This window comes from Solanum dulcamara, chromosome 6 (assembly GCF_947179165.1).
Source record: "Solanum dulcamara chromosome 6, daSolDulc1.2, whole genome shotgun sequence".
NCBI classification, from domain to species: Eukaryota; Viridiplantae; Streptophyta; class Magnoliopsida; order Solanales; family Solanaceae; genus Solanum; species Solanum dulcamara.
Window position 1 is genome coordinate 76,863,436 of NC_077242.1, and position 27,133 is coordinate 76,890,568.

Below are 27,133 nucleotides of genomic sequence, written 5' to 3' on the forward strand. Positions count from 1 at the left end.
GCCAGAAATGGTTTCTAAGTGCCGGCCACGCTGTGACACCCCAGAAATATTTTTCGCAAAGACTCGAATATTTCTTCATGTGTGGGTAGACTCGGACCGGAGGACTTGTAATTCTACACATGAGTTAGGATTAATTTCTAAGTATTTGAAGTGTGTGAGATGTGTTTAGGGTCATGAGGGATCTCTAACGCCAAGTCGAGTCCAAAGAACTCCAATCGATCAAATGACCATATCTCTTAAGATATAAAGAACTGGGTGGACCACGACCTACCAAATTTAAGGTATTTGTGTCTTCTTTCCAATGCCATCAAAATTGCATTTTTTGGAGTTCGGAGTCAAAAGTTATGGCCATTTTACTACAGACTAATACTGCAGGAATTTCAGTCCTGGGCAAAATTCAGGCTTGGCGCTCCAGTGGCGCCCCACACCACTATAGCGCCAGAAAACAACCTCAGTAGTTTGAGGCTTGGCACGACGCGCCACTATTAGATGTGCAGGGTTTTAAGCCTATTTTGGCTTGGCGCTGTAGTGGCGCGACGCGCCACTATAGCGCCAGCAAGACTTTTGCCCAAATTTCTAGATTTTTGGAAGAGGGGCAACTTGGACTTTTTCCAAATTATATATACACCATCCTTGAGCATTTTGGACCATTATTTTCAGCTTCTCTCTCTCTCTAAAAAGCCCTAGAAACTTTCCCTCTCTTCTTCTTCTTCTTCCCCAAATCCATCTCCAACAAAGGGTGCCTTCAAGAGCTTCAAGAATTCAAGCCTTCCATTGAAGACCTAACATCAAGTTCCTTCAAAGTCTTCAAACAAGGTATGTAAGGCTAACCTAAAATATGGATTGAGTTTTTCCATATGCCCATAGATGTGTTGGTTAGGATTTGTGAAAGAGTTGCACCTTCTAGAAAGGTTTTTTTGAAAGTTTTCCTAAACTATAAAATGTTTTTAAGTACTATTAGTTGATTGATGTTTTTAATGACTTGAGTTACTAAATAGTTATCTTTTAAATTATTGATTTCAAATGTACCTTTGTATATAGATTTATAGATGTTGACGATATTCTTGAGTTGAGTTTTGTTGAGAGTATGGGTTCATGTTTCATTCACATGAACCCAAGATGAGATTTCTTGTTATAAATGTCTTGAGGTTGAGATGGATAGTTGTGTGTATATATGTATTGATTGGAATGAAAAGAATGAATTTGTTAGTTAAGAATGTCCCTTTGCTTTTATAAAATGAACATAGGACAAAAATAAGAATTTTGGAGTAGATGTTTGATGAATGATGTGATGATAATGTTTGATGATGATAATGATGATGTGATGATAATGTTTGATGATGATGTAAATGATAATATATGATGATGATGTGATGATGATGTTTTGATGATGATGTGAGAGATGACGTGAATGGTGCTTATTTAATATGTGTAGAATGATTGATGAAGAGGTATATTGATAAAAATGTTATGTGATGAAGTGGATTGGAGTCTAATATGATTTTGTGGTATGTGATGTACATAATTTGAGTTGATTAGAGTCTTAGGAATATTTTAAAAATAAATTATCTTTTGAGGAGGAGCTTTAAATAAATTATTTGTGAACCTTTTTGCATAAACCATTTACACGCTATTTTGAGTCTAAGGAATTATTACTTTCACCTTTGATTTAGAAAGGAGTTTAAGTATGAGTTGAGTATGAGGAGCCTTTAAATGAGTTGAGTATTTTTACATTTAAGTAGCTATTTTGAGTTTGAGTTGAGGGGTTAAAATTATGTTTTAATATACATAATATTTTCTGCATTCATCGAGTTGAGATTGTACAAGTTTTAAAGAGAAGAGTTTGATGATTTGAGTTGAGTTTTGAAAGGAGTCCAATGAGACTTGCCATTATGACTCGATTGAGTTGAATTGAGGAGAGAGTTGATGAGTTGGCAAGGTTCTAAATGAAACTAGCCGTGAGGGCTTGTTGGAGATGATTGGATGGAGTCTTATGAGCATGGAGTCATGGGAGGAGTATCGAGCACCGAATTGGGAAAGAGTATAGTCCATACTCAAACCCAATACCTATGTTGCCAAACGTATGGGGGATTGAACTGTTAAAGTCGAATGCTTCTCCGAGAGATTTGTCCTGAAATGATAGGACTTGACTAATCGATGGTATCCATGATTAGGGAGGCGTTCATGCCCTGGCAAGGTATGAACGGATGTGGCAACAACGTCTGATTGTTGTACTATCACTGGCTCATAAGTGATGGTTGTCGGATAAGAGAAACTCCCATTTAGGTCTTGATAGTGCTCTGAGTCAGTTGAGTTGAGTGAGTTGCTATATGCTTATGAGTTAGTCCTGTCTAAACTATTTCTTGTTAGACTTAGGACACTTGAGTGAGTTGTTACATATTTATTGAGTTGAGTCCTTGGAGTTGAATTGTAAAACGTTGCATAATTTAATTTGCATATTTACTGAGTTGAGTCCCTTGAGCTGATTGTTAGGTTGAATGTTGAGTTGATTGTATATGGTCGGATTGGATTAGATGAATTGTGATTGGATTGAATAGAATGGTATGTGACTAGATTGGATTTGATTATTGATTTGAGTGTTTATAATCGAATTGTAAATGATTTGATTGAACTATATTATACATAATTGGATTGGATTGTATGGTATATGATTGGTCTCTTTCTAAACTGTATCCTTACTTTAGATTTACGATGCTTTATTTGAGTCCCTCTTATCGTTCTGATTTGAGATATGTGGACCGATGTTAATCTTCCTCGAGGTATGTTTCATTCTGCCATTTTACATACCAGTATATTCCACGTACTGACGTCCATTTGGACCTACATCGTTTCATGATGCAGAGACAGGTTTAAGAGATCGTCAATAGGAGCATCATTGGGGATCTATTCGCACTCAGCGTATTGGTTAGTCCTCCCCTACATTCGGAGGACACCGTTTGTGTATTCTTACATCGAGTTAGCCCTTTTTATTTTTATTTGAGGTAGCCATGAACATGTAATTGAAACCAATTAGATAGTAGTGATAGAGGCTTCATAGACTAGATAGTGATGCGTCGATTGAGTATTTCTTTCCTTAAATTATTCTTGTCGAACTATTTATAATGACAAATATTAGAGTTGATTTGTTGGCCCATGGCCTTTATTCTTTGAGTTAGACTGATGTTTGAGTTGCCCACCGAATCTTCTCTTTATTCTTTTGTCTTTCGCTGATTGAATGAATGAACGGATGTGTGATCAGGCTATGTGGTTTGCTTGGAAGCTAGAAATGGTTTCTGAGTGTCGGTTACGTCTAGGGTACCCTCTCGGGGCGTGACACACGCCTAGGGTACTCTCTCGGGGCGTGACATAAGTGATCTTGAATTTTTGTTTCTGCTTGCTTCAATAACGAAACTTCAAGTTTAACAAGTCTCCCCTCCCCCACCACCCCAACCGAGTACCTTACGTACAATATTTTTTACTTTTGACCTTGAAGGTTAAAGATCAAAAATTCAAGATCAATGATTTTGAGGTGATTTTATATAATTTTGATTAGGATCAAGGTATTTGTTTTTATTGTTTGTTTAATCAAACTTTCAAAATCTATTTATTTTGAAAATTGCTTCTTATTAGAAGTATTTAAAAAAAAAAAAAACTTTCCATAATATACTTCTCTCTCACAAATTAAGTTGATTGTAATTTAGACAAAGTCAACTACGAAAAGGTCAAAAGAATGGTCATTAGTCAATTATAGTAGTTTCTAGGAAACAAACATTCAACTAGCAATTATATATATCAATCTTGTTTGACAAGTTCCTCGTGGAAATTTGTTATTCACAAACTAATTTTGGCACTTTCTTCTTTTATTCCATACGAATTTTTGGTATCGTTAAAGGTCGCGGCCATCGAAAATAGCTTTTCTATCTACACTAAATCAAAATAAAATTATGTACACATCATTTTCCTCACACTTCATGTGTATAATTAGAATGAGTTATGAAGTTGAAGTTGCATTTTTGGTACCATTAAAGGGACAATGATTTCTTTAAATTTAAGAAAAAGGGGCCTGGGCCTCGGACCGTGAGTTATTTCTTTAGATCAGACAATGTAATCCCAAATAAACAATGTTTGAATAATCTCGGTGTGAGTGGGGATGATGAATGGAATGATCTCACATCGAGACAAGATTCTTATACTCTTTATAAGGTAGGGACAATCCTCCTTATTTTGAGCTAACTTTTGGGGTATAAATTGAACACAATATCTATTTTTAAAGTCAAACTGTTTCTAATTATAGTAATGCGACATTTTTTTGGGACGGACTATAGAGGAAACGATGCCACACAAAATGAGACAAAGAAAGTATTGCACATGTAAATAGGTAAAAAAAAAAATTACATTTTGATGTATATATATTATATGTTGAATACTTTTTACTTCTTCGTAACACAATTTCACGATAAAATTACATATACATGCAATATTTTGATTCTCCTTAATGAAAATTTTAATTCCAATAATCAAGTACCATAGAAAAGTATGATGGTGAAAGATTTTGACTAACTTATAAAATAGGAATTACAGCGTAACTTCTTGTATTCCACAATTAAAAATGTTACAAAAACCTTTTATTCTATACTTGATGTAGGCTATGTGTTGGCTGAGTAAACATTTTAATATCTTACTAATTAAATAAACTAGAATGGAGTTTTATGATTCTAATTAATTATATCTTACACATTATAAATAGCATGCTCATCGTGCTATTGTTGAATCCAACCAAAAAGTTAAAGACTCCCAAAATTATTATTTTTTGAACCTTCAAGAAATAGGTATAATGGAGTTTTATCATATTTTTGGTTTTCTCTCAATTCTCAAAGAATCCCTTCAATTAATTCCAAAAAATGGAAAGCTATTTGCATTAATAAGTTTTCTTCATATTCTATTTTCCTCTATCCTTTTATCAATCATGAATTTTGAACTTAAATTCTTGATCCATGATATTGTTTTAAAGGCATCAATTATGTCTACTTCAATTGATGATACCTTTAAAATCATGAAACTTTTTGCTGATATTAAAGAGGATTTTAGAATTATTCTATTTATATATGTTGCAATTCTTGTTGTTCTATCTTTAATCTCTTTTCTATATACAATTGCAACAATTACATTATCATCTAATATCAATAATTCTCTCAAAGAACTTGTTATAAAAATATTCAAGGCATTTAAACATGCAATAATAACTAGATTATACACAACCATGTTCACTACTGGTTATTTTTTTATGGTTTTTTTTTTATTAAGTCCTATTTTAATTTCCTCTAGCAATATTTTCCTTTTCTTTATAGGAATTTTTGTTGGAATAATTTCCTTCCTATTTAATTTATATTTATTAATAGTTTGGATGTTGGCTTTAGTTATTTCAGTAATTGAAGAAGATTGTTATGGAATTAAATCCATAGCAAAAGCTGGAAGACTCATTAAGGGGAATAGATTAAATGGATTTATGTTAAATATTTTATTTTCTATAATTTCATCATTATTGTACCTAAGTTATTTGAAGAGTAATAATAAACCTAATAAAGGAGTAATTTACCAGACACTCAAGTCTATATTTCTGGTTATTATTTCTTCTTTGTTTAATTTATTGTTATTAGTGGCATATACTGTGCTATACTCTCATTGCAAGAAGGAACATGGAGAAGAGGAAGTTGAATTTGATGGGAATTTTGAGTATAGCAAAGTATAAAAGAGAGGATTTTGTTTTTTGTCTTTGTAATTTTTCATTACATTTTGGTTCGAGCTTTGGCAATGGAAAGATCTTCAGTAGGTATTGAGCATTTTCCTTTCAAACAAAACTTACACTGCACAATCTGTATTAGTCAATTCAATAGATTTCGAATGTCTGATGGTTATATATAATTTGTAAATCATTTTCTTTATAGTAATTTGATGCATTTGTGTTTTGTTCCCTTTTTTATTCTTCTTTTTATGTATTGAGTTGGTGTGAATATAGTGTTGTTCTAATTTTTACTCACCTGTCTCAAAATATTTGTCATATTTTTTTTCGAAAGTCAAACTATATATAAATATTGACCAATATTTTAAGATGTATTTTTTGTCATATTGTTATGGAAAAAATGGATATTATTATACCTTTTGCGTAGTTTTTGAATGCCTAAACCTTTTATTTTAAGATATTAGATTAATCTAATTTAATTTAAATTTAAAATTAATCAAATTAACATTCAAAAAGCGAAATATGATAAATATTTAAACGGAGGGAATATATGTCAATAATAATGGTGTATGAATCGAACAACCCATATTGGCCTTAATCTTGACTTGGTCATATAATCAATTAGCTGGAGTTAATGAATTAAGACAACGCATTCAATATTAATGTAGTACTTTAGTCTTGTCCTTTTGTAAAGTCCAAAATGAAAACTAAATAAGCAGGTCAAGCAAAATATTTATTTTTTGAAATACATATTGAATGATTAAGATCGACTGAAATAACTCGATAAATTTAATGAATTAATTTAAAAATTTTAATGACTGTATAAATCGAATTTATTCAAATTATATATACGATATTGACACTTTCTTTTTGTGATTCAATATATGCAATGACAATCAAACTTGGACGAATAAAATATTGAATAAATCGTATTAATCTTACTGAATTCTTCAATAATAAATAAAATTAATTAAATCTTGATCTCCAGTCAACATGCGTCTGTAGTCCAACGGTTAGGATAATTGCCTTCCAAGCAATAGACCCGGGTTCGACTCCCGGCAGACGCAGCCTTTTATGATCTATATTTTTTTATCTGAACATTATTTGTATATCATGCATCTAGACATGTATTATGAAAAGTGAAAGAGGTAGGGTGTGGAATTGTGGATTGGTGGGGTTGGGGGCTATGAGAGTGGGGGTGAAGATGAAGTGTGTTGGAGGGGTGGGAAGACACAATCAATATGTGAAAATGTTATTTGTGGAGAATGTTTTCTCTATTTTCACTAGAAAAAAATTATTTTTTTTTTACTTTTAAGAAACACTTTTTTCTAGAGAAAATATTTTCCAAAAAGTTTGACCAGTTAGAACTTTTCGCTTCATACCAATCACACACCCTTAATTGACCAAAATATCCTTTTAGTTTAATTTGTCGATGCTTAGTAAAATGTGAATTGTGAAGCTACCTAAATAACATTCCTAAAATAGTATTAGATTCACCAAATTCTTGGTAAATTTATTATCTGATCATATTTCATGCTTTATTTAGGAATCATTTTCCTTCAAAATATTCATTTTATTGACAATCAAGAGATGCCAAATGCTGATCCTCTTGAAAATTTCAGAAAAGGAAAATAAATAAATATTGGCTTTATTGAAAACTAATCCCTTTCTTAGTTGTTCACTATTAATGATCAAATCTCTATAATTAATTCTGATGTTTTTCCTATTTTAATTTGGGCATAAAGTTTTAAAAGTTCTCTAGAAATCTTAATCATTATTATATAAATAAATAAATAAATAAAAGAAGCAGTGAACATATTCAAACCAAATTTTCTTTACAAATGGAACATCTCTTCCATATTCACCTTTTGACATCAACTATTTTCTCAATTTTACTTGGAATTTCTGGCAATGAAAAATATTTTTCACCCCTTAACTCTACTTGTATTAAGCAAGCTAAGGAAAGATTTATGTCTCTTGATCCATTTAAGCTTTCGGATCCTCCAATGTCATCCTATACTTTTGCCATTTACCATCGCGATATATTTGGAAAATCAAACTTCAAAGATTTTGAAGACGATAACAACACTAAAGAAGGTGGAAATTCAACCTTCACACAACAACAAGTTGCACAAGGAGGTAATAAGATCCGCGAAAAGGTCCCAAAAACAACAGGCACATACTACGCAAATGGTGAGTATGTTGCATCTTTTTTGCTTGGCAGTAGCGAAGTCAGAAGTTTCTTGCTAATAGATAGTGATAGTGATTTACTTTGGTGGCAATGTGGACCATGTGAGGCAAAGTGTTACAAACAAAAACAACCTCTATATTCTTCTACTACATCCAAAACATTTCGAAAAATCGATTGCTTTCGAAAACCTTCAAGCTGCATGATTAAAAACCCAAATTTACATTGTGATCAAAATAGTCATGAGTGTATCTATGATTTAAATTATACTGATGGATCAAGAACACAAGGTATTTTGGCAGATGATGTGATTACTTTTGTATTAGACCATCTACCTGTTAGGGTTACATTTGGATGTGCTCGAGATTAAATGGGTCAATGAAATTTCAGTGCTACGTATTCTGGAGTCGTTGGCCTTGGACGTAGTGTGGGCCCACGAAAGGTGGGTGGATATTCTTTACCATCTCAATTTAGAGGGAACCAAGTTTTTATTCAAGAGAGGGGTCTACAATTAATTTTCATAAAACCATATGGCCAAGAGCAACATCAGCAAAAATATTACCAAATTATAGGTACCCTACACTTTATTTTGTCGACCTTTATAAAGTCTTTATTAACGATAGAGAAGTTCCGTTGAGTCCCTCATGGTGGAAGTTTAAAGGAGATATGAGTGGTGGAGTCGTCTTGGATACCGGCACAACTTTTACTTATTTTCCTCATGATTTTTATATCATATTTGGCTACATATTTAGATTATTCCTATGGTTGAAAATCCAGTGGGATCTTTTGACACATGCTATAAGGAGGATCCAAATGGTCGTGATTTGTACTTTCCTGTAGTGAAGTTGTATTTGGCAGTATAAATCGGAGGACAATGTTGCTTCTAGCACTAAATCGAGTTGTTGTGCACTACCGCCTAGCTTTTATAGGGTGGAAAAGCGATATCTCGATATTAGGAAATAATCACTTCAAGGTGTAGGGTTAACTTTTGATACTAATGCAAATACTTTGTCTATTGATATTAATGCATGTAATTAATGAAGAATTGAACAATGTTGTTATAGTTTTCTTGTTCCCTATCTAATGTTTAATATTCATATTGAGTTTTTGATTTATTTGGATTGCATCGTATAAGGCGCATTAAAGGAAAGATGTTGGCTAAGAGAGAGAGGGCCTTGCTAATTGGGGAGAGAAGATTGGGAGATCTATATTCTTCACTCAACTTATTTCTTTATCTTCTGAAGTTAAGGCTCTTATGAAAAATGATCGAATAGGACTCTCATGTCTCAGAATTAGACATATCAAAAGTCGATATATTTTTGCACTAACTAATTCATGACTAGCTTATCTTATGGAATTTTGTTCTTCAAATCTTTTGTTGCCTGTCTCACTATAGGATATATTCTTCACAAGGATGAGCTTTTCATCCTCATTTTATCTACAAGTTGAGGTATGGACAACAAGCCACCTCTTGAATGTAACTTTTTGGATGTGAAATCTACAGGTTGGGGTCTATCCCAAGTGGAGAGAATGACAAAAGATGAACCTTATGCTTGGGAAATTTTAAAATTTGCCAAATATTAAAAATGAGCATTTGTGATCTCCATAAGATATTTAACATATTTTGGAAATTAGATTTAACGAAAAATATGAAAGAAAAAAAGTTTAACAAAGAATATCAAGCCTCGTCAAATCAAAAGAATGTAGTATCAAAAGTTGCACCACACTAAAAAAAAGGATCAAACATAGGACATCAAAGATTACACCAGATATAGACCAAAATAAGCAAAAGTTACACTTCAAAAACTACCTTGTCATCAATAACTTCGTGAGCTTTCGGGTTCGAGGTCCTAAGAATGAAAAAGAATCTTGTAGGAAGTACGGCCTCAGAAATGACTTCTGCAATGCGCGATCTGAATTTAAATATTGTATCCCCTTTGAATACAGACTAGTCTTTTTTTTCCCATTTTCTCTCCCTAGATGCTTGATGCAATATTAATAAAGTTCCCAAATACCCAATTATAGATAATGACTTCTGCAATGCGCGATCTGAATTTAAATATTGTATCCCCTTTGAATACGGACTAGTCTTTTATTTTCCATTTTCTCTCCCTAGATGCTTGATGCAATATTAATAAAGTTCCCAAATACCCAATTATAGATAAATTATATCATCAAGTTTCATACAAAATTAAATATTTTATTTCATTTGACCAGAATAAGTAGGAGTCAAACTCTGATCCTCTTAATAATTATGGTAAATTAAAATGGAAAAAAAATATTGGCTTTAGTAAGAAATTATTTAATTCCTAGTTGTTCACACTACGGATTATCAAAGAGAATCATATCTCTATAATCAACTTTGGTGTTTTTTCCTTTTTTGACAAAAAAATAAATATGTTACATTAAAATTAAACCAGTATATAAATGATTATAAATAGTTGGAAGACTTATTGCAACATACCTTTCCTACACTAATTTCTATACAAAATGGAAAACTTGTTCCATTTTCACCTTTTCATGTCAATTTTTTTGTCAATTTTGTTTGCAATTTTGGGAAATGAAAAATCTTTTTCACCCCTTAACTCCACATATATTAAACAAGCTAAAGAAAGATTTATGTCTCTTGATCCATCTAAGCTTCCGGATCCTCCGATGCCATCCTATAGTTTTACTATTTACCATCGCGACGTATTTGAAAAGTTAAAGTTCAAGGACTACGACTCGTTACTTGAAAATAGGCTTGCTCGATGTGAGGCTAGAGCAAATCATTTAGCTTCAATTATTGAGGACGACAACAATGTTAAAGAAGGTGCAAATGTAACTCTCACGTTGGAACAAGATACACAAGGAGGTAATAAGATCCTCGAAAAAGTTCCAAAAACAACAAGTACATACTTTGCACATGGTGAGTATGTCGCGTCTTTTTTGCTAGGCAATAGCGAAGTCAAGAATTTATTGCAAATAGATACTGGCAGTGATTTACTCTGGTGGCAATGTGGACCATGTGAGGCAAATAAATGTTACAAGCAAGTTAGTCCTTTATATTTCCCTAGAAATTCGAAAACATTTCAAATAATCGATTGCATCGTACAAGGTTCAAGATGTTTAGATGATGTGGATACAACTTATAAATGTAATGTTCACAGTAATGAGTGCACGTACGATATCAAATTTGTAAGTGGACAAAGATCCAAGGGTTTTATGGCAGATGATGTGATTACTTTTGTTTTAGACCATCGGCCCGTTAGGGTTACATTTGGATGTGGCAAAGATCAAATGGGTCAAAAAAGTTTTAGCGATGAATATTCTGGAATTGTTGGCCTCGGGCGAAGAGTAAATATGAGTTCATATTCACTACCATCACAATTCGAGGCGGATTTAATGTCCATATGTCTACCCGGATTTTATTCGGGTAAGGGATCTTCTCTTAGTTTTCATACTGCCACGTGGCCAAGAAAAACATGGGCAAATTTATTACTAAATAATAAATTCCCTTTATTTTATTATGTGAACCTTTATAAAGTTTTTATCAACGATAAGCTCCTTCCGGTACACCCATCATGGTGGACTTTAACAAAAGGTGGTGGTGGTGGAGTTCTTGTGGATACAGGAACAACAATTACCCGATTTCCTAAGGACTTGTATATCGTGTTCCGTTACATGTTCAGAAGAGAAGTAGGAGATATTCCTATAGTTGAAAGTCCGTACAAGTCTCTAGACACCTGCTATAAAGCGGATCCAAATGCTCCTCATGAGTTGTACTTTCCCATTGTGAAGTTGTACTTTGGCGCCGTAAACCCTAACAACATGTTGATATTAGCACAAGAACGAGTTATGATACACATCCATGGATATTATTGTTTGGCTTTCATGGGGTGGAATAGATCACATTCAATAATAGGAACTACTCAACTACAAGGTATAGGATTAACTTTTGATACATCACAAAATACTTTGTCTTTTGACTTAGATGCATGTGATTGAGATATATAAATTTCAAAATGTTATAATTTAATCATTTATTTCTCTCTTTGGTTCGAATCTTATATATATAACTAGAATAGGGTTCAATTGACATGTGCATGATTACTTAATGTATTAGATGATTAATTATTTATTACATCAGTTATCGTCTCGTTATGTGTCCTTATGGTTACATTACTAAAATTAGGGATGAACATTTGATTTTTCCGGTTGGACTTTTTATTATTCTATTTCGATATTTAAAGAAATTTGGTTTGGTTTTTCTCTTTTAAGTTTTGATTATTTCGTATAAGAGGACATATATGGATCTAATATATTTGAATAATTACATATTCGAATGAGGTAAGAAAAAACTATTATAAAGAATGAGAAGCAACAATCTCAAATCACATAAATATTTGTTTCCTACATAAATAAAGTTCCTAAATAGCATAGATTTCCATAATATTTCATGAGATTTCAATACTCTGTTTAGGGGAATTATTTATCGTAAAATTAATTGTTTTTCTATCTTTTGATAATATCATTAAAAATCAAAAGTTGTCAAATTCTGATCCTCTTAATGATTTTAGAAATGGTAAAAAGGAAAATAAATAAATATTGGCTTCTAAAAGAGAATCAAATCTCCATAACTAACTATGTTATTATTATTTTTCCTGTTTTTACATAATTACAATAAATTTAAATCAGTATGTAAATAATTGTAACCAATTGAAGCAATTAGCAATGGAAATTATGATCCATTTTCACCTTTTCACCTATATTATTTTCTCAATTCTATTTGGTGTGTCTAGCAATGCAAAATCTCTTTCACCCCTCAACTCAACTTATATTATGCAAAATAGAAATAGATTTATGTCTCTTGATCCAACTAAGCTTGTCGATCCTCCGATATCACCCTATACTTTTACTATTTACCATTGCGATGTATTTAAGAAATCAAAATTCAAGAATTATGATTCGTTACTTGAAAACAAGGTTGCTAGATGTCATGCCAGAGCAAGTTATTTATCTTCAATTTTTGAAGACAACTATAACGCTGTTAAAGAAGGTGGAAATTCAACCCTCACACAACAAGAAGTTGCACGAGGAGGTACGTTCCTCAAGGTGGTCCTGCGTGGATAGTGAGTATCTTGCATCTTTTCTCATAGGTAGCCAATTGGTCAAAAATTACTTGCAAATAGACACAGGAAGTAGTTTACTTTGGTGGCAATGTGGACCATGTGATAGGTGTTACAAACAAGATCAACCTCTATATAATTTTACTACATCGAAAACTTTTCGAAAAGTTGATTGCATTCGACGTAGTTCATATTGTATAGCCAAGGACCGCGATTTTCGTTGTGATCAACATACTTCCTACTACAATAAGAGGTATGTAGATGGATTGAGCACTAAAGGTTTTGTTGGGGATGATGTGATTTATTTCGTTGTAGACGAAAGACTAATTAGGGTTACGTTTGGATGTAGCAAAAATCAAGTTGGTGATCTTTTTGGTAGTTCCAATTCTGGGATTCTTGGCCTTGGATATTCCCATTAGAAAAGGGTGGATATTCTGGGCAAACTTATTCTCTGTGTCTACCAACTTTTTAATTTTTAATCAGGAAAAGGATCAATTTTGAGTTTCCATACAACCAAATGGCCAATGGCAATATCATCAAAATTGTTACCAAATTATAGGTACCCAACATTTTATTTCGTGAACCTTTATAAAGTTTTTATTAATGATAGGGAAGTTCAGGTGAATGGTGGAAGTTCAAAAGAGATATGAGTGGTGGGATATTTGTAGACGAAGGTTTTTCCTATTGCGAATTAGTGGAAATTTTGTACTATAGAACATGTTTTTCCTACTCATTTTCCATCGAACCAGTTCGTTGAAAAAATGCATGATGTGAAATAAATTCTCACTAAAATTATGGAAAACTTCCTAATTTTTCCATAACAAAACATCAATATTTTTTCTTTTTTCACCGGTTCAATCAGAATATCTATGGAAATAGAAACCAAATATTTTTATGTGGGAAAATAGTAATTTTTTAGTAGTAGCAAGGCATGCTGAACCTTCAAGAAACTTTACCTAACAAGCAACAAGATAAAAGGAATCATACCAGATGTTAGCTGCAATTTCTAGAGACTCGATGCATTATTAGACTTGTCAGGAAATCTACAAAGAAGTCGTCAAGAAGAAAAAGAGTTCTTATAGGGTTATATACTCTGTTAGGGATTGGATCACTCCTCGCGTTGGCCGTTGGATATGTGGTGTTAATATTGAGAAAGATAAAGAAGAATGCAAATCAAGAAGATGTGTCTCTGGTAAGAAGGCACGAAAAAATTTCCTATTATGAACTTGAACAGGCAAAAGAAGGATTCAGTGAAAGTAACTTGCTTGGTAATGGGATTTTCAGCATGGTCTATGTACCCTACTCGCACCAAAGTTATTCAATGTGCAATTGAAGTGTGCATTCAAAAGTTTTGACACGGAATGTGAGATACTCCACAACCTCCACCACAGAAATCTGACCAAAGTTATCACTAGCTGCTCCAACCTTGACTTCAAGGCCCTAGTGTTGGAATACATACCCAATCGGACGCTTGATAAATGATTATACTCTCACAAATTGTTCTTGAGTTTATTTTAGAGATTATATATAATGATAGATGTTGCATCTGCAGTGGACGATCTCCACAACGGTTATTCAACACCTGTGGTGCATTTTGACTTGAAGCCAAACAATGTCTTGCTAGATCAAGAAATGGTTGCTCATGTCAGTGACATAGCATTGCAAGGGTGCATTGTGACATAGCATTGCAAAATTGCTAGGTGCAGGGGAGGCTTTTGTTCAAACAACGACAATCGCAATCATCGGATACATTGCTCCAGGTATATTAGAACTTTTAAACTATATGAAAATCTACTATTCCCTCCATTCCAAAAAAGTTGTTACGTTTCGCTTCTGAAGAGCCAAATTGACTAATTTCAAAGCTAAATTAGATTAATATAATATTTTAAAATTAAAAAACATTCAAAAACTATATGAAAAGTACTAGAAGTTGCAAATTTTCTTATATCAATATGATGAAAAAATAAATACATTTTAAATATTGGTCAAAGTTCAAATTGTTTCCTAGGAAAATCTACTATTTTCTTTATAGGGAGGGAATATAATGTAATCCATTTTTGTAGCTGGTCAAAGAGAATTGAATTTACATAATTTACATATATATGAGTGCAAGCAGTGGTAGACATATCTCAAACCAAATCAAGCAATTAGAAAAGTAATTTCTATAACAATGGAAAAGTTCCTCCATATTCACCTTTTGATTTCAATTATTTTCTCAATTTTTCTTGTAGTTTTGGGCAATGAAAAATCTTTTTCGCCCCTTAACTCAAGTTACATCATGAAAGCTAGAAAAAGATTTATGTCTTTTGATATAACTAAACTTGTCGATCCTCCAAGGCCATCCTATACTTTTTCCATTTACAATCGCGGTTTATTTGAGAAGTCAAAGTTCAAGGACTACGACTCGTTACTTGAAAATAGGCTTGCTCGTTCTCAAGCTAGAGCAAAGCATTTGGCTTCCATTCTCGAGAATGGTAACGTGATTGGTGCGAATGGAACTATGACAAGCACACACGGAGCACATGAGAGTAAAAGGGACAACGGAAAGGTTCCGACAGAAACAAGTGTACAATTCGCAGATATTGGTGAGTATGTTGCATCTTTTATTCTTGGCACTGATCAAATTAAAAGGTACTTGCTAGTAGACACTGGCAGTGATTTAGTTTGGTGGCAATGTGGACCATGTAGAGCAAATAAGTGTTATGAACAAAAAGATGAACCTTTATATGATTTAACTAAGTCCAAAACATATCGAAAACTCGATTGCCTTGCACATAGTACAGATTGTGTATTCAAGTCAAGGGTTTATCAATGTAGTCCGTATGATAATACTTGTATCTATAATTACAATTACGCGGACGGATCAAGAACAAGAGGTTGGATGGCACACGAGGTGATTACTTTTGTTTTAGACCATAATCCGGTAAGGATTCTTTTTGGATGTGGCAGAGATCAAACGAGTGGAACGGCTTTTAGTGGTGAATATTCTGGAATTGCTGGCCTCGGACGAAGAGTAAATATAGGTGGATATTCTTTACCATCGCAATTTGGGGCGGATATAATGGCCATATGTCTACCGGCATTTTACTCCACAAAACCATCAACACTTAGCTTCCACACAACACCATTTAAGAAAAAAACATCAGCAAACTTATTACAGAGCTACAAATTCCCTATGTTTTATTTCGTCAACCTTTATAAAGTTTTTATTAACGATAAGGAAATCCCATTGTTCCCATCATTGTCGCGGAATAGTGGAAATGGCATCACTGGTGGTTGCATCGTGGATACAGGAGCAGCTGTTACCAGTTTCCCTCCAGATTTTTATATTGTATTCCGTGATACATTCAGAAAAGAAGTACGAGATATCCCTTTGTATGATGCTCCACTTGGAAATTTGGACACTTGCTATATGGTGGATCCAGGTGTGGTACCAACTTTCCCCGTTGTGAAGATGTACTTCGGTCACCAAAACCCGGAAAATTTGTTGTTACTAGAACAACAACGAGTCGTGGTGCATGAGAGGGGGCTATTTTGTCTGGCTTTTGCGAAATGGAACCACTCCCTTGCAATTATAGGAAGTTATCAACTCCAAGGTATAGGATTAACTTTTGATACTGCAACAGATAATTTGTATTTTGACTTAGATGCATGTGATTGATTGAGTATCTATGAAAATTTTATAAATATTGCAATCTAAAGTTGTATCCAAATCTATTATTACTAGTTTGTTTTCATCTTATTTTGATTATTATTGTTGATTGACACTACTAAAAATGGGGAAACCGGAGGGGGATCGGGAAATCCATCCGAATTTGGCTCGTCTGTAACGTTCCCGATAGATTTAACCATTTCTGTAGGAAGCATCCGTTGGACGATTCCATTTTTAGTAGTGTGGTGATGAGAGATGGTCCCTCAATCGAGCACAAATGCACAATAGACACCAATGCTGCTATTATTCGAATAAAAATTCTCGATTTTAGGAATTTTGCTAAGGGTGTTCAAAACTTTTGCATATATCTCTAAAAAGTTGTTTTTGATCTATATACACAGTATTATTTTTCATATACATATTATAGTTTTTCGACGAAGGGTGTTCGAGTGACCACCGGTGGGTCAATGTAGCTATGCCACTGGAAAGGATGACAGTATTCTTGATCAAGCCTATGTCAAACTTGTACCTATAATGGTGGCTCTACCTCTGCCTCTAGTCCAAAAGCAACTATATTTCAGGGTCCCCTGTTTGGTGATGGATTCGAGCAATTGCAGCAACAGTGCGATATATTTGTTGCATTTTGTTGGCCTATCGATCAGCATTGCCTTTATTCTCCTTTGGATTTTCACTGAAGCGTCTTCTTAGCACCAAGTAAGCCAAAAGGAGAAAAAAAAGATGTATACCGAGTAAAGTGAAAACCAACTAACTCGTCACAAAACCACAAAAAAACAGAACACGACAGTTCCATACGCGTTCTAAAACAAGCTCCAGTTGAAAAAGCATCATTGACAAAACGTGATACGGGCCCTGTCAACATGTTGTTGGCAACACGAAATGTCCCGAGTCAATTGGACCTTCTAGATTATTGTTGTCTAATTTAAGGACATTAAGAAAAGAACAATTTTCAACGTCACCTGGAATTCGTTGATCCAGAGATCAAAAGTTACAATTAATAAATTAATTTTAACATATCCGAAGGAATGTTTGAAGGATCAACAATCTTGAATGACTCATGGAAACTCACCCATTATCGCATGCCTGGAAGTCTACTACTTATTTGTCTTCTTTGTTTCTGAAAATCTCGCATTTCTTCTGATCCCAACATCATCTTAGCAAGAAACTGATCAGCTCAATATGGATTGATGTTTTCCCTGCATCTATTGGTAATTTGTCAAACTCACTGCAAGATTTTCAAGGAAATGGTTGTAAACTGAAGGGTGTCTTTCCTCGAGAAATTGGTAATCTTACTGGAATGACAAGGATGCTTCTATTTAACAATGAGTTGACTGTGAATCAGTCGGAAATTTGTATTATAGAACGTGATTTTCCCACTCATTTCAAATCGAACCAGTCCATTGAAAAAATGCATGGTGTGAAATTCTCACTGAAATTGTGAAAAACTTAAACTTTCTAATTTTTCCGTACAAAAACATTAATGTTTTTCTTTTCTTACCGACTCAATCAAAATATTTGTGAGAATAGCAACCGAAAATTATTCAGTGGGAAAATGATGATTTTTTAGTAGTGGTAAGGTATGCTGAACCTTGGAGAAATTAACCTAATAAGCAACAATATAGAAGGAATCATACCAAATGTTATCTGCAATTTAACAAAGAATGCAAATGAAGAAGATGTGTCTCTAGAAAAAGTGCATGAAAGAATATCCTATTATGAACTTGAACAAGTAACAGAAGGATTCAATGAAAGCAACTTGCTTGGTAATGGGAATTCCAACATGGTCTACAAACGGATACTTAAGGATGGTATCCTATTTGCAGCAAAGGTATTCAATGTGCAATTACAGGGTACATTCAAAAGTTTTGACACAGAATATGAGACACTCCGCAACCTTCGTCATAGAAATTTGACTAAAGTCATCACCAACTGCTCCAACCTTGACTTCAAGAGTGTTGGAATACATGCCCAATGGGACGCTTGTAAATGGTTATAGTCTTACAACTTGTTCTTGATATTGGAAATCAACTAGCAGACTATTTGGCAAATACTGTAATTGATAAAGAAGGGTGCAACTATCAATATTTCAGCAATTTGGAAGTAACAGGAAGAAAGATCATTAACAATGATAAACTAAAATGTCCCTATTTGAGAGTAACTCCAGCAAAGGGATAGAGGGGACAGGAAGGTTCAAAGTGTTACATGTTTTATTTTTGATTGTTTGTTTATTTCTTTCCTAGTCGATTGGGCCATGTAGGAAATAGGCTTTGCTCGAGGTGATGTAAGGTGGTATTTTATACTCATTACTTCAGCAATAAAATCTCAAAATTTAACCGAAAAAAAATGATAGATGTTGCATCTGCAATGGACTATACTTGTGGTTCATTGTGACTTGAAGCCAAACAATGTCTTTCTAGATCAAGAAATGGTTGCTCATGTTCGTGATCTTGGCATTGCAAAATTGTTAGGTGCAGGAGAGGCTATTGTTCAAACAAAGACAATTGCAACCATCGAATAGATTGCTCTAGGTATATTAGAACTTTTTAAAGTTTTCTCATAGACTTCCAGGCATGGGACTAATGGGTGAGTTTCCACGAGGCATTCAAGATTGTTGATCTTTCAAACAACAAGCTATTTGGTATCACCCCTTTGGATAAATCAAAATTAATCGGACTTATTGTAAATTATTATCTCTCAATTAACGAATTCTTAAGCACAATCCCAATTTGTGACTAAATGCCCAAACTGACAGTAGATAAAAACAGAAAATCTACCCTTATCATTTTGCAAGCATGATTTGATCTGGGTGATGATCATGGATTGACTTATGAAGTCAACGCATTTCTTGTCTATAAAGACTACTGACACCGTTAAGGGGTGCGCTAAATTTTATATCAAGGAAATTGTAGGTAAAGTTAGCCTACGAAAACACGACTCTCCCAACCAATCCAAGTTTGGATGGGTCATTGATGCTCTTTTATTAACTCTACTCATTTAAAAGTTGGGTGGATGTGAAGTCTAAATTGAATCATAAGAAATTTTGCCAAAAATATTTTTATAAAGATGTATTTTTTTAATATGTTATATATATATATAACAATAATAAAGCAAAACAAGTTTAATTAGATACTTAAACAATTATTTAACAAATTAAAACTTTATAAGAATTGGAGAACAATCTTGAGATTACTAAGCCTGAGTTAATCACCAAAGTGACAAAAATGGCCTTCTCCAAACCTCTCGTCCAAAAGTTCCTTAAGAAATCAAGGTTAAAATTGAAAATAAAGTTTGTTCCCAATTAATGTAGTGTGATATCAAACGCATATTTCTGTATAATATTGTCTATAACTCATTTTTAGTTCAATGAATCAAACATCTATCAATAAAAGTACATTTATTATCATTTAAGCCATGTATTATATATAATTCTAACATTATAATAGCAGTATAGCTTGTTCACTAACCAAACGACGAAAACTATATCATTTAATTATCTCGTCATTATTCTGATATCAACATTGCAATCTCGATATAACGGTTCACCAATCAAACTATCCCTATGTGGGGACAAGATAATAATCCCAATTTTTGTTTTCTCAAGAGAAGAAAAAATACAATGACACATTCGTCCTTTTTCGAAGTGTTTTCTCTGCAAGTCTTTTAAAAGATTATATTTAATGAGATGTAAATAGGAATCTTAATTAATACAAGGGAAAAGTGTTAGGGAGGGGGAGGAAGCACAACAACTAAATTTTGATATGATGATAAGTAATGAAAATAAATTAAACACGAAAATTTTACGTGGAAATCTCTCAAACAGATAAAGGGGAAAAATCAAGGGGTAGAAGAATTTTACTATGATAATATGGGAGCACACTGCTCTCAAATGTAAGTAGAAAACAAGAATAAATATTTCTCTCTTGTAAAAGGAATAACTCACTAAAGAGGACACTCAAGACTACAATACTTATCTTGGTGTATAACTCTTTTTGTGTTCTTACTCTTTTGGATTGTATTTTTGTGGGATGATTTAAATGAGGGCAAGAGGCCCTCCATTTATAGGAAATTGAAAACGCGTAAAATACGCGTTTGCATGTAAAATACGCATTTTCTTTTCAAAAGTTGCGAAAGGAGGCAACAACTTTTAAAACGCGTAAAATATACGTTTTCTTCTTGGATGATGCATGTTCACCTCCCTTTTTGAATTTCTTGCATTCTCCCACTTGAAGATTTAATTGAGAATCAATTAAGTATTCACACCATCCTTTCTACCCAATTACTACAATGTTACGTTTCTGCTAGGCCAATAGAAGATCGACACCATATAAACTTGTTACTGTTGATCGGCTTTGTAAACATATCTACTAGGTTGTTATTAGTGTGAATTTTTTGAATATCCACACTGTCTTCTTCCACCTTCTCACGAACAAAGTGATACTGAACTCATATGTGCTTTGTCCTTGAATGAAATGCCGGATTCTTTGCAAGATACAAAGCGCTCAGTCACAAAACAGAGCAGCCTTCTCTTGTTTGTGCCTGAGCTCCTCTAGTAAACATATAACCTTTGGTGGACTTGCTTTTATCAAGATCACATGCATAATCTGAATCAACATAACCTTTAACAGTAAAGTTTGATCCTCCATAACACATTACAACATCTGAGGTACCCTTTGTCACGCTCCGAGAGGGTACCCTAGACGTGACCGACACTCACGAACCATTTCTGGCTCCCAAGCGAACCATATAGCCTGATCACACATTCGTTCATTCATTAAATCAGCGGAAGACTTAAAGTAAAGAGAATAGTCGGTGGACAACTCAAAACATCAATCTAACTCAAAGAATAAAGGTCATGGGCCAACAAATCAACTCTAATATTTGTCCAAAAAAAATAGTTTGACAAGAATAATTCAAGGAAACTGAATACTCAATCGACCCATCACTATCTAGTCTATGAAGCATCTATCACTACTATCTAATTGGTGCCCATGACATGTTCATGTCTACCTCAAATCAAAATGAAAAGGCTAAACTCAAAGCAAGAATAACATGAGCGGTGTCTTCCGAATGTAGGAGAGGACTCACCAATACGCTGAGTGTGAATAGATCCCCAATGATGCTCCTATTGACGATCTCTTAAACCTGTATCTGCATCATGAAATGATGCAGGTCCAAATGGATGTCAGTACATGGAATGTATGAGTATGTAATATGGTAGAATGAAACATACCTCAAGAAAGAATAACGTCGATTCAATTATCTCGAATCAGAAAGATAAGAGAGACTCAATCAAAGTATCATAAGTCTAAAGTAAGAATACATTTTAGATAAAGACCAATTATAAACCATCCAATCCAGTCTAATCATGTACGATACAATTCAATTAAATCATTCAATCCCATTCAATCATATACCGTTAACTCGAAGTCCATCACATATCATCTAATCCAATCCACTCACATATCCAACCAAATCATGTACAATCCAATCACAATTCGTCTAACCCAATCCGATCATATACCATCAACTCAACAGTCAACTCAACAATCAACTCAAAGGACTCAACTCAATAAATATGCAAATTAAATTATGCAATGTTCTACAATTCAACTCAATCATCTACAATCACAATCAAACCAATCATATCAAGCATAATCCATTCAATTTGGGAGTTTCTCTAACCGACAACCATCACTATATGAGCGAGTGATAGTACAATAAGCCGACGTTGTTGCCACGTCCGTTCATACCTTGTCAGGGTATGAACGAATCAACCAATCATGGATCCAATCCAACCAAGTCCTATAATGTCAGGACAATAAAATGAGAAATATCCGACTTTAACGATTCGATCCCATGGGAAGCATCCGACTTTAACGGTTCCATCCCCTCCTACATTTGGCGACGTAGTTTATTGGTTCGAGTATGGACTATACTCTTACCCTATTCGGTGCTCGATACTCCTCTCAAGACTCAATATGCTCATATCTATCAAGTGAGTGAGATACTCAATATACTCATTTAGTCTCATTGGACTCTTTTCAAATCTCAACTCAAATCTGGCCTCATTGGACCTTCTTTCAAATCGACTAATCTCCAATCATCAAACTCTTCTCTTTAAAAATCTATGCAAATCTCAAAATTTACATTTTAAAGAAAAATAATGCTCAACTCATTTATACTCCAAATACTCTTGTTCAAAAATAATTAAAAGACTTCTTAAACTCAACTCATGCTTAAACTCTTTTTAAATCGTAGGTGAAAATAATCATCCTTTAAAACTCAAAATAATGTGTAAATAGTTTATGCAAAAATGTTCACAAAATATTTATTTAAAACTCTTTCTCAAAAGATTATTTATTTTCAAAATGTTCATAAGACTCCAACCACGTCAAATTAGGTAAATCACATATCACATGGTCACATTAGACTCCAATCCATTTCATCACACAACCTCCTCGTCAACATAATCTCTTCATCAATCATTCTACATATATTAAATAGTCATCATTCACCTCATCATTCACACCATCATCAAAACATCATCATTCGCATCGTTATCAAAACATCATCATTCGTATCATTATCAACATCATCATCCACATCATTATCAATTATTATTATCACCTCATTGTCAAATATCATCGTCACATCAATATCAAATCTCTACTCCACAATCTTCATTTTAGTCCTATGTTTAATTTATAGAAGCAAAATGACATTCTTAATTATCCAATTCATTCTTTTCATTCCAATCAATACACATATATGCGAAACCATCCATCTCAACCTCGAGATATTTATGACAAGAAATCTCATCTTGGGTTCATGTGAATGAAACATGAATCCATACTCTCAACAAAACTCAACTCAAGAATATCGTCAATACCTATAAATCTATATACAAAGATTCATTTGTAGTCGATAATATGAAAGATAACTATTTAGTAACTCAAGTCATTAAAATCATCCATCAACCAATAGTATCTAAAGACATTCTATAGTTTAGGAAAACTTTCAAGAAAACCTTCCTAGAAGGTTCAACTCTTTCACAACTCCTATCCAACACATCTATGGGCATATGGAAGAACTCAATCCATATTTTAGGTTAGATTTACATACCTTGCTTGAAGACTTTGAAGAAACCTTGATGTTAGGTCTTCAATGGAAGGCTTGAATCCTTGAAACTCTTGAAGGCACCCTTTGTTGAAGAAGGATTTAGAGAAGAAGAAGAAGAGAGGGAAAATATTAGGGCTTTTAGAGAGAGATAGAGGGACTGAAAAATGGTCCCAAAACGTCCAAGGATGGTGTATATATAATTTGGAGAAATACCCAAATTGCCCTTTCTCCAAAAATTTGGAAAACAGGCTAAAAATACTCCTGGCGCGTCGCGCCACTACAGCGCCAAGTCGAATAGGCTTAAAAATCCTGCAACCCAATAGTGGCGCGTCGCGCCAAGGGCCAAACTACTAAGGCTGTTTTGTGGCGCAATAGTGGCGCGTCGCGCTCTTACAGCGCCCAGCTATATTTTTTTGGGTTCTGGAAAATAGGCCTAAAAACCCTACATATTTCTTGGTGGCGCACCGCGCCAAGGACAAAACTACTGAGGCTTGTTCCTGGCGCGATATTGGTGCATTGCGCCACTACGACGCCAAACCCAGTTTCCTGCAATTACAACCCAGGCCTAAAATTCCTGCAGTACCCGTCCGTCTTAGGATAGTCATAACTTTTGACTCCAAACTCCAAAAATTATATTCTTGGCGGTGTTGGAAAGAAGACTCGAAGACCTTTAATTTAATAGGTCATAGGCCACCCAGATCATCATATTTCAAAAGATATAGTCGTTAGAAGTCGACCCCTTATACGAAATCATCCAAAAACTTAATCGATTGGGATTCTTTGGACTCGACTTGGTGTTAGAGATCCCTTATGACCCCTAAACACATCTAACAAACTTCAAATACTTAGGAATTAATCCTAACTCATGTATATAATTACAAGTCTTTCGGTTCGAATCTACACACACATGGAGAAATGTTCGAGTCTTTGCGAAAAAATTTCCGGGGTGTTACACCCTTGATATATCTCAGGATCCTCTTAACAACATTCCAATTCTCTCTACCAGGATTAACCATGTATCGACTAACCACTTCCATTGCTTGTGCAATGTCAAGTCTTGTACATACCATGACGAACATTAAACTTTCCACTGTTGATGCATACGGTACTTGAGACATCTTCATCCTTTCTGCTTCATTGCTAGGACTCATACTTGAGGATAACTTGAAATTAATAGAAAGTTGGGTAGAAATTGACTTACAATCTTGCATCTTGAAGAGTCTTAACATTTTCTTTAAATAGTTCTCTTGAGAAAGCAAAATCGTCCTATTATTTCTGTCTCGGTGAATTTGCATTCCTAGAATCTTATTTGCTGGTCTCATGTCCTTCATATCAAACTCCCTAGCCAACTATGCCTTTAAATTTATGAGACGATCTTTGTTGGGGACTACTACCAACATGTCATCAACATACAACAGCAAAATAATAAAATCGTCATCACCAAATCTCTTGTAATAAATACAAGGATATGAACTATGCCTGTTGTATCCAAGACTTATAATGAAGGAATCAAATCTCTTATACCAACACCTCAACGCCTGTTTGAGACCTTATAGAAATTTGTTCAACCTGCAAATCAAGTTCTATTTTCCTTGTTCTTCAAAACCTTCTGAGTGGAGCATGTAAATTTCTTCTTCAAGCTCTCCATGAAGACATGCAGTTTTAACATCTAACTACTCCAAGTACAAGTCAAATGTAGCATACATTGCCAGCACCACTCAAATTGTTGTGAGTCGAACCACCGGAGAAAATATCTCATTGAAGTCTATACCTTCTTTCTAAGCGAATCCTTTTACCACCAATTTTAAAGAAGATTTGATGTGTTAGAGTATTCAAAGTATTGATGTGTTCAGTAACCGACATGGACTCTGCCATTCGAAGAGTATACAATCTTCTTTTAAAGAAGATTATATTATGTAAAGACTTGGCCTCCTACAATCTCGTAAGAGTATCTCATATTTCCTTCATCGTCCATTTTTCAGCCATACTAAACAACACTTGACCAGCTAGAGTCAAGTGTAGATCAGCTACTGCGTTGCTGTCTATATCGTTCCACTTGCTGTTATCAGTAAAGTCTGTGGGTCTGCCTTCAATTGCAACTAAGCAATTGTCTTTTCTCAATATCGCTCTTATTTTCAATTTTCACAATGAGAAACTAGTCCCATTGAATTTTTCAACGTCAAACTTTATTGTACTCGCCATTATTATTTGCTTCACGCCCTTTTAGATTATTTCTGAATATTTTTGCCAATAATCTGACAAACTGTACAGTCACCAAAATTTACTATTCACATGAATAGTATTTTTTACAGAATTTTACTATTCACAGATAGTACCTTCGCATAAAACAAACAGAATAACCAAGGGTTCTAATACCACTATTAGGAGAAGGAAGCACCACAACTAAAGTTTGATATGATAATAAATAATGAAAATAAATTGGACACGAGAATTTTACGTGGAAACCCCTCAAACAGATAGAGGAAAAAAACCATAGGGTAGAAGAATTTTACTATGATAATATGAGAGTACACTGCTCTCAAATAAAAGGAGAAAACAAGAATAAACACTTCTCTCTTGTAAAAGGAATAACTCACTAAGGAGGACACTCAAGACTACAATATTTATCTTGGTGTATAACTCTCTTTGTGTTCTTACTCTTTTGGATTGTATTTTTGTGGGATGATCTAAATGAGGGCAAGAGACCCTCTATTTATAGGAAACTGGAAATGCATAAAATACGCGTTTTCGTGTAAAATACGCGTTTTATTGACAAAAATTGCTAAATGAGGCAACAACTTTTGAAACACGTAAAATGCGTGTTTTCTTCTTGGACGGTGCATGTGCACCTCCCTTTTTGACTTTCTAGCAAAAAGGACTTGATATACCCCTCAAATTTGTCATTTAGAGCTGATACACGATCCTTCATTATGAAAGTGGCTCATATATATCCATATTATGCATAAATGATTCATATATACCCTTTTCATCTAATAGAAGTGAAAAAAATAACTTTAAATTTACTTTTAATTTTTTTATCAAAAAGGTAATCCATGTAGGGGTATATTTGATCCTTCTCACACATATTTTTTTTTAAAAAAATTTATTCAACAACTAATTTGGATTAATTATCTTAATGGTCAAATTTACTTCTTTCACTAATTTTCTTGTAAAATTTATTATATATGCCCCAATTACAGATATAACGACTAAATTATAATATAGCCACAAAAATTAGTTTAAAATTACAGTACAGCCGGAAAAAAATTAGTTTAAAATTTTTTCCTTACTTTTTTCTCTTTTTTCAT

General features: G+C 33.8%; 2 protein-coding genes and 1 non-coding gene across 3 annotated transcripts; all 3 read left to right on the top strand.

Annotated features, from left to right (window-relative positions):
* The first annotated feature begins 4,783 nt into the window (after window positions 1-4,783).
* Window positions 4,784-5,992, top strand: LOC129893143 (uncharacterized). Its single transcript, XM_055968637.1, has one exon. The coding sequence runs from the start codon at window positions 4,835-4,837 to the stop codon at window positions 5,747-5,749; it is 915 nt and encodes a 304-aa protein (XP_055824612.1). The 5' UTR covers window positions 4,784-4,834; the 3' UTR covers window positions 5,750-5,992.
* A 743-nt stretch (window positions 5,993-6,735) lies between these two features.
* TRNAG-UCC (transfer RNA glycine (anticodon UCC)) lies at window positions 6,736-6,807 on the top strand. The gene has a single exon. It is a non-coding gene; the product is annotated as a tRNA-Gly (tRNA).
* A 903-nt stretch (window positions 6,808-7,710) lies between these two features.
* LOC129893003 (protein ASPARTIC PROTEASE IN GUARD CELL 1-like) lies at window positions 7,711-8,298 on the top strand. The gene has a single exon (XM_055968497.1). It carries the CDS (start codon window positions 7,711-7,713, stop codon window positions 8,296-8,298), a length of 588 nt encoding a protein of 195 aa, XP_055824472.1.
* Window positions 8,299-27,133: the final 18,835 nt, after the last annotated feature.